Source organism: Papilio polytes, unplaced genomic scaffold, assembly GCF_000836215.1.
Source record: "Papilio polytes unplaced genomic scaffold, Ppol_1.0 DF824303.1, whole genome shotgun sequence".
Taxonomy (NCBI): domain Eukaryota; kingdom Metazoa; phylum Arthropoda; class Insecta; order Lepidoptera; family Papilionidae; genus Papilio; species Papilio polytes.
This window is the reverse complement of record NW_013524901.1, coordinates 503,393-511,201: the sequence shown is the minus strand read 5'-3', so window position 1 is coordinate 511,201 and position 7,809 is coordinate 503,393. Positions and strand designations below refer to the sequence as shown.

Genomic DNA, 7,809 nt, shown 5'->3' with positions numbered 1-7,809 from the left:
AATCATGATCTTAAAATGTCTTTTAAAATAAAACTCACTTTTATATTTATTGTTTAATAAAATATCACAGTTTTAATTACAATATTTATTTACAAACACTACGTTTTTTTAACATTTACATAATATCAAATACTCATACATTGGCAGTTTAATAAATGCGTATGTTTCATTTAATACATGTTATGAATTATATTCAGTCTTTAACAGAATGTAAAGTGAGATTTTTTTCATATAACAGACTTTAAATAAGCAAATATTGTAATATTTATATTTACAATTAATATTGTTAAATTTAAAATATAATTAAAAATTAAATATGAAAACACCCGGAACAGCAGTATTTTTTAAATTATTTAAATAAATAAATAATAATTAATATTAGATTTGTTAAAGTAGACAATTTTGTGGTAAAAACCGTTTAATTATTTTCACTTTACAATATTTTTTAAAATAAATAAATGCAAAGAATTTCTTTTATAAAATGCATAAATTCGAACGTAATCATTCAGACCTTTTCAATAGCGCCGTGCGGATGATTTTAAAACGTAAACGTGACACAGTTTAAAAAACATTTATTTTTTAATACACATTTAAAAATAGACGTGCAATTTGAAGCGGATGAATGTTATGATTTTATTGCATTTTTTTTCTTCGTTACTCTCAATTTCCTATCAAAAATACAAAAACAATTGAAGTATAACACAATACAAGACAAATATTACACCAATTATAGCGCCCGCGCACCTTTGACTAAACTGTCGCACAACTGTTTAGTCGCGTTGTGATTGCTATGAGCTTCTATGGTGGTGCGCACTCACGATTTTTAGCTGTGCAACTAAACAGTTGAATTAGCTGCGAAACAATCGACAATCGCGGTAGTTTAGTCAAATATTTGAGCGCGCTTAAACACAAATAAATGCCAAAAGTAACTTAATTACCACTCAGGGTGAATAAATTGTTACTTAAACAATCATCGTCTGAGTGTAGAATTAAAACACATAATTTAAAACGATTACTTTACAATAGTTAGGCATATCTTATCTCTATAACTGGTATCGAGCGAGCTGGTGGGCAGGGTGACCGCGACGTCCACTTTGGAGTGGGAGGTCGGCGATGACGTCACGAGCTCCGCGAGCTGAGAGGAGGAACACTCACTGGAGCGTGACGTCATAGTCCGCGCTGGAAAAGGAATTACTATGAAGAAAATTCTAGAAATTAAGATAGTTTTTTGTTTTATGATATTCGATTTAGATTGTGTTATTTGTATTATACTCACAGTTGGTATAGCAACTGGATGCGGAGTCACCAGAGGGGCTGTAAGGCTTCATCTCGTAATGGTTACTGCCGACTGACGACTGCTGTCGGCTGCGGTGGCCGAATGGAGACGCGTAGCTAACAAATATGAATAAATCCTTTAATGTCGTGATGAAAATAGTTCATTATCAAAGAATAAGTAACGTAAAGACCAATATCCTCTAAGTTAATGAACTAGAAAATAATGCTATTGTTTAAAATTCTTTGTCAAAGCTTACTAAATTATAAATGCAAAAGTACAGACGGATAGATGAATGAATATTTGTTAGAGTTTGTAGCCTAAACTCCTGTACAGGCCTCGATGAAGTTTGGCATAGATCTCGAAAATAGTCTGGAAGAAAACACAGCCTACTTACTATTGTTTTTTTTTTTTTTAATTTTGCGCCGATGAAGTCGCGAGAGAAGTTTATTGATACCAATCTTATGTGGCATTAATTCTAAGAACAAATTTCCAATAATAAGATTATTTTATTAAGAAAACTTTCTGAATAAAAATAGCCGACTTTACTATGTTACCACGACACTACAACTTCCCGGTACAAGAAAAACTGAACGAAACGGAAACGCTTGCTAATAAACATCACGGTCGAAGTTGAGCATAGACAAGCAAACAACGTGTCACATCACAGACTATATTAATAGCCAGTTATGTCAGATGTCCAACTTCAAACATGGACATGTTGACTTCAAAAAGAAAATTTTAATTTAACTGTTCCGTTCCAGGCAAGCTTAAACCAGGATTTTTCAATTTATTGATTAAAAAAAGGAATTGAATTATTAATGATTTACATTTTTCTACTTCTCAATTACCATAACTATAATATCGTGGTTATTTCATTCTCAAAGAATATTTCTCTACATTCACTGAAGCAGAATAAAACGATCGAGTTCTTACTTTAAAATGGACTTTAAATTTTTAATATAAAAAACCTACATTCATAACAATATCGCAAGTAGGTCGTAGTTGCCGCAATATCCATTCTCGCTGCGCAGAAAATTATTTTCACTTGTTCTAGAATAATCGTTATTTTGTCGACTAATTAGAACATGCTCAGTTACAATTGCCTCTAATGGTTCTATGGAGAACTTAAACAATACCCTTAGTTTTATATTAGAAAATATGGCATTAAAATAAAAAAAAAACGATCGATAAATTACACTCGTTACCACGTAACACATGATAGTATGCTTTTTTCTTATAGAAGTGGGGGCAAACCTGCAACGCCTCATCTAAAATTACTTATCGGGAACTGCATACTTACCTCCAAAGGAGAAGCTATTTCCTTAAAGGCGTATTCGTGATTGTGAGGTATAATCTCTATAATTACTGACCTGTCTCTAAGCTGCGGCATGTCGTAGTGGTTGTCTGGCCTCTGCATCCAATACTCATTGCACGTCCTCGTTAAATCCGGTGCGGCGTTGCTCTTGTCCCGGCCGCTATACTTGGGCACACCTGGGTGCACTATCGTCAATGTTATAACGTATCAAATAGTTAAATCGGTTCTATACTTTAAAACGTTGGCTTCTCAAAGTATGGGTTATTTATAAAGTCTACTTTCGGCAGTATACCTGTCCTCGCAGCGGTGTAGCCGGGCCTGGCGGCGCGGTATCTGCACCACACATACAGCACGGCCGCGCCCGCCGCCAACATCGCCACTGTTATCCCGATGCCCACATACAGCGTCACGTTGTTCTTGTATATACCTACAGTTCGAGATTTGAATTGAATTTAATCTTACATTTATGTAACTACAGCGTTGTCTGTCTTTGGAGAAAATTGTATACTTGCTTTTTTATATTATAAGGTGGCAAACGAATTTGCAACGCGTGCATGCAACGTGGCAACGCGGAATTGCTCCCATTTCACGTCTGTCTTCTGTGTGGTCGTGATATTGCACCACGCGAGCCAACCCTTATGTGCGAAGATGTTAAAACGGGCTACACCACTGTTAAATTGTTTATTTTTTCTAGTAAGTCTTTTGTTTTGTAAGGTAAGGGTAGTGGATGAGACTAACGCATGGCCGCAGCGCAAAGCCCGTCGCGGCAGGCGGCGTGCTGCGCGGCGGGCCCGGCGCAGCTGCCGGCGCATTGCCGCCGCCTCCACCTCGAGCACTCCGCGCTGCATGCCGACCACGCGCCCCAAGCTGACCAACTGTCTAACGATATTTATACGTTTAGATCTTACAGAAACATTCATCTTACCTCTACGGAGGGGATTAAGTCCACCCTAAGACCCGTTGACATTTTACATGACGGACGTTAACAGTTCTTACTGGATTGACATCTAGAACAATCTTCATCCCCCTGTGAAGCCTGTCCGCGGCAGTGTGCACCGCCGTTGGCTGGCGCGGGCTCGCTGCACGTGCGGCTGCGACGCCGGCCCGACCCACACCGGCATGGAGACCACGCCGACCACTCCGACCACCCACCGTTTACTATACAAATGTCTTTATGCTAAATACAACTCAAGTATACCGCAGAATTGTAGAGTAGAGATAGGTATGTTTAGTAAATCGATGTTATTAATGTCTACTCGGTAATTATCTCTTTTATTATCTTTTAATCACCTATTTAGGCTTTAACAAAAAAATCACGAAAATATTTCTATAATTTGAAAGTTGCCTCGTTCTGATCGTTTTATAAAACACAAATCCTTATAACAAAGCATGCGATGTAAGGATTAAATAATATTTTATCAGTGGTGGACAGCGACAGGAACATTGCGGCACAAACAGACAGACACGCGAGCGCTGCGGAGTGTAAATCAACGCGAATGCAGGACGTATGTACAATGTACACTCGCGGAAGTCTGCGGTGTTCCACTTTAGAAATAATTACTTCCTTCACTGCAACTAGACAAACTTCGCCTCTTCCTATAAATTAATTAGATAGCAGTGAGTGCAATCGAAAGTATAATAACAAAAAGAAATTATCTATGTATCCCTTACCGATATTTTCCGATACATTTATAAGCGTTGTATTGGTTGTTTTCGCGTCTCGTTTTAAAATGTTCAAACGATAGCTTCTAAAATGGAACACCGCCAGATTCCCACTGTACTTATACATATATACGTACCGTACACGGCCAGTACTGCCACCTCCGACTCGCGACGCCCCGCGATATTCTCCGCTATACAGCTGTAGTTGGCTATATCCTATACAATAAAAAATATTTCAAGTTTTGCTCTTTAAAATCACGCGTTCCTAGATAACACTAACTACGGTACTCGTACGAAATCAGGTCTTATTTGAAATTGTATATTATGATATGCTGTCCCGTCATAAATACTAATATTTTAAATACCAAAGTTTAGATGGAAGGATATTTGTTAGAGTTTGTAGCCTAAACAGCTCAGTGAATTTCGATGAAATTTGGTATAGATGTAGAGGATAGTCTGGAAGAACACATATGACTTTTGTGTCTTAATTACACGCGGATGGAGCCGCGGGCGAAAGCTAGTTTTAAATAAATCATAATTTTTTTAAAGTAGTAGTAAAAAATGTACAACTACGACACTTATACTGCATTCAGATTCATTAAAAACAGAGACCCTTAATGTAGATTCTCATTGTAATTATATTCTAAAGTAGAACATTTAACGTCATTGAACAATAGTTCAGATTGCTTACTTGTAAGCCGACTTTAGGAAGTACTAATGTCTCGTCCGTAGCTTCTATGGTGACACCATTCCTGGTCCACTTGATGGTAGCAGGCGGCGCAGCTGGCGGCGGCCCGCAACGAAACATCACTTGCCGTCCTGCCTCCACGGTCGCAGACTGCGGCTGTTGCGCGAATTGCTTCTTTATATCTGAGCAATAAAGTTCGTAATTCATTACTTGTGTAAAATGCTGAAGAGATTGATAGAACAAATAGTTCATATTTATCGAAAACACGAATAACAAGGCCTTAATACAGAATTTTCTGACAAATCAAGAGATTTTAAAACACTAAGGAGGCTTCCTTAATGTAAATTTCGCTCACTTAAAATTTTAAATAAATTATTTACATTGTATCATAAAAAAGTAGTTCATAAACATTGTGTAATAACCATAATTTTCATTGCTACTAAGTAAAATCTATAAAAACGCATAAGCGCAAAGAGAAAACCTTCAACGCAATGTAAGTTAACATAATTGCATACGTATAAAATTACACGGCAACTCATTAACTTAATGCTAATGAAGAGGGGTATTAAACATTTTATTTAAAACTTTTCATATTAAAAAACTAACTACTAATATTAAAGTAGCTAATTACAATCCATCTGAAAAATAAATGTATCCAAAGATCCCTTTTTTAGTACTTTAATTAATATACATTCCTAAAACCCTAAAATAACAAGAAAACCTACTGATGATCGTATCTAGTTGTGGTATATCTCATCTTAATATCAATGAAAAAAAGCTATACGAAAAAGTCGATTAAAATTGAGTGACGATCGAGACGACCCATTTAAGTCGCGCGACGCGACTCCGCGACGTCGCCCCGAAACATCCAAAATAAAAGCTAGTGAGCATTTATCAAATGGCAAAGTGCTCGACTTAACGAGCGGAAATAATGTTTCCTCTATTTAATGGTTCCGTTTCATACCGACCCCTCCGAAGACGCGGGATGATAGAGTAAAAAACAACTCGTTAAAAATTATTACATTTCTCCTTTTTTAAAACGCTCACTCAAGAAAAGGTTGAGGACACCGACGCGAAGCTATACCCGCTCTTATCTGTTCGCGTTAAATTTTACGATTTACTTGGTTTTTAAGCCTTTTTTTAATCTTTTTAACATTTAAAACGTTTTAGGTTGATTCTTTTATCTTCTAATTAAATTTTTATTTGATAATACAACCTAATTTAAGAATAACAAAATAGTAAAGTAAAAATTCTCCATGTTACGTTACATTTGTATATACAATTGTATATACAATAAATGACTAAAGAAAAATTTTAAACGATTCTTAAAGTATACCAAAAACAAACATTATTAATGTTTAGTAAACGCTTTCTAATAAATTTCAAGGAACTGTCTTGAGGGGGATAAATAATTGCTACGTATCTTATGCTGTGAGTTAATTAGAACATTTTTCGTCGCGACTGTACTATACAGACATTGACGGCCTCCCTAAAGCGTGGGGCATCTATTTGTAGACAATGGGACTTGCTTAATTGTTTCCAAACCCCATACATATCGAGCTAAATAAAGATATATGCTTATAGAGACACATGGAATAATTATAACGTTTAAAAAAATGTATAAAATTCAATTAAGGTGTGTAAAAATCTATAAAAAATAATAAAACTATCTTACTAATCATACTTCATACTAAAATTAAAAACGCGAAAGTTAGATTGGATGTATGTTTTTATGCAGATTGTTTCTTGAAATTTGGCATAGATGTATAGCAAAGTGTGGGAGAACACATAGGCCACTTTTGTTTATGTTTATTTCCAAGCGGAGTCGCGGGATAAAGCTAATAACTTAATAAACATAAACGGAAACTCAAGTTATGTAGTCATTCACCGGTTGCACGTACTCGTTTCCGTTTACATAAAAAACACGCATTGTGATACATGAAACGCTTTTATAAATTAAATCAATAAAACCGGCCAGTATTCATGAGAAATTAATTTAAAGATGGAAACCCGTTGTATGCTCATTCTCACGTTCATTATTGTTGTGCTTCATTTATTCGCATTTCTTACACAATCTTAATGTGAGAAACATGTACGATTTTTTCATCAACAAACTTTGATATAAGTTTTTCACAGGAACACAGTAATATATTATGTTAACTTCAAAATCACTTCTGTACTTAATATAAATTTACATTTCTCTAAATGTAACGCACAGACGTACACGTTTGACTAAATTATCGCACATCTATTGTGCGATTGTCGGTTGTTTCGTGCACCATAAACACATAGGAATCAAAGCGAGACTAAACATAGTTTTGTCAAAGGTAAGCGCGCTCTTAAAAAGTAATTCATTGGAGTTGTACCTTTTTGACCGACTTCCCAAAAGAAGGAGGTATTCAATTCGTCGGTATATATTTTTTTTTATTTTATTTTTTTATGTGTGTTACGGCATAACTCCGCCGCTAGTGGACCGATTTGGATAATTCTTTTTTTATCCGAAAGGTAATGCTTGCAGGTGGGTCCCATTTTTTTGTTTAATTTTTGGAGTCTAAGACTACGACGTAGTTAAATAGTTTAGCTCAAAATCGCGCGACGAAATTTCGGGTCATTTTTGCTTTCTTTGCTTACGTAGCCTAAACTATAAGACTTACATAAAAATGATGTATGGAAGAATTGTAGCCCATTAAATTTGCTAAATAAATCTAAATATAAAAGTCTAAAGTATAAATCTAAGTATAAATCTAATAATAAAAGTCCGCGATAGCATATATCTACCTATTAAGGTTGTCGCACAATAACCACTTTTTTCATCAAAATATCGCTCGAAATCTACACCCAACTTTCAACGCTATTACTCGTGTTCGG

The 7,809-nt window shown here is 35.6% G+C and overlaps 1 protein-coding gene across 2 annotated transcripts in view; it reads right to left on the bottom strand.

Annotated features, from left to right (window-relative positions):
- Positions 1 to 392: 392 nt before the first annotated feature.
- Positions 393 to 7,809, bottom strand: part of LOC106102308 (netrin receptor UNC5B-like) — a 13,469-nt gene continuing 6,052 nt past the window's right edge. The window contains exons 3-10 of one of the 2 annotated variants that reach the window (XM_013281743.1): positions 4,945 to 5,123; positions 4,391 to 4,469; positions 3,588 to 3,749; positions 3,330 to 3,470; positions 2,884 to 3,018; positions 2,647 to 2,767; positions 1,277 to 1,392; positions 393 to 1,179 (exon numbers count right to left, since the gene is read on the bottom strand). In XM_013281743.1, coding sequence (XP_013137197.1) covers positions 1,013 to 1,179; positions 1,277 to 1,392; positions 2,647 to 2,767; positions 2,884 to 3,018; positions 3,330 to 3,470; positions 3,588 to 3,749; positions 4,391 to 4,469; positions 4,945 to 5,123 — 1,100 coding nt within the window. In that variant the 3' untranslated portion in view covers positions 393 to 1,012. Of the gene's footprint in view, positions 1,180 to 1,276; positions 1,393 to 2,646; positions 2,777 to 2,883; positions 3,019 to 3,329; positions 3,471 to 3,587; positions 3,750 to 4,390; positions 4,470 to 4,944; positions 5,124 to 7,809 lie in introns of both variants that reach the window. The other variant, XM_013281735.1, reaches the window with a different exon arrangement.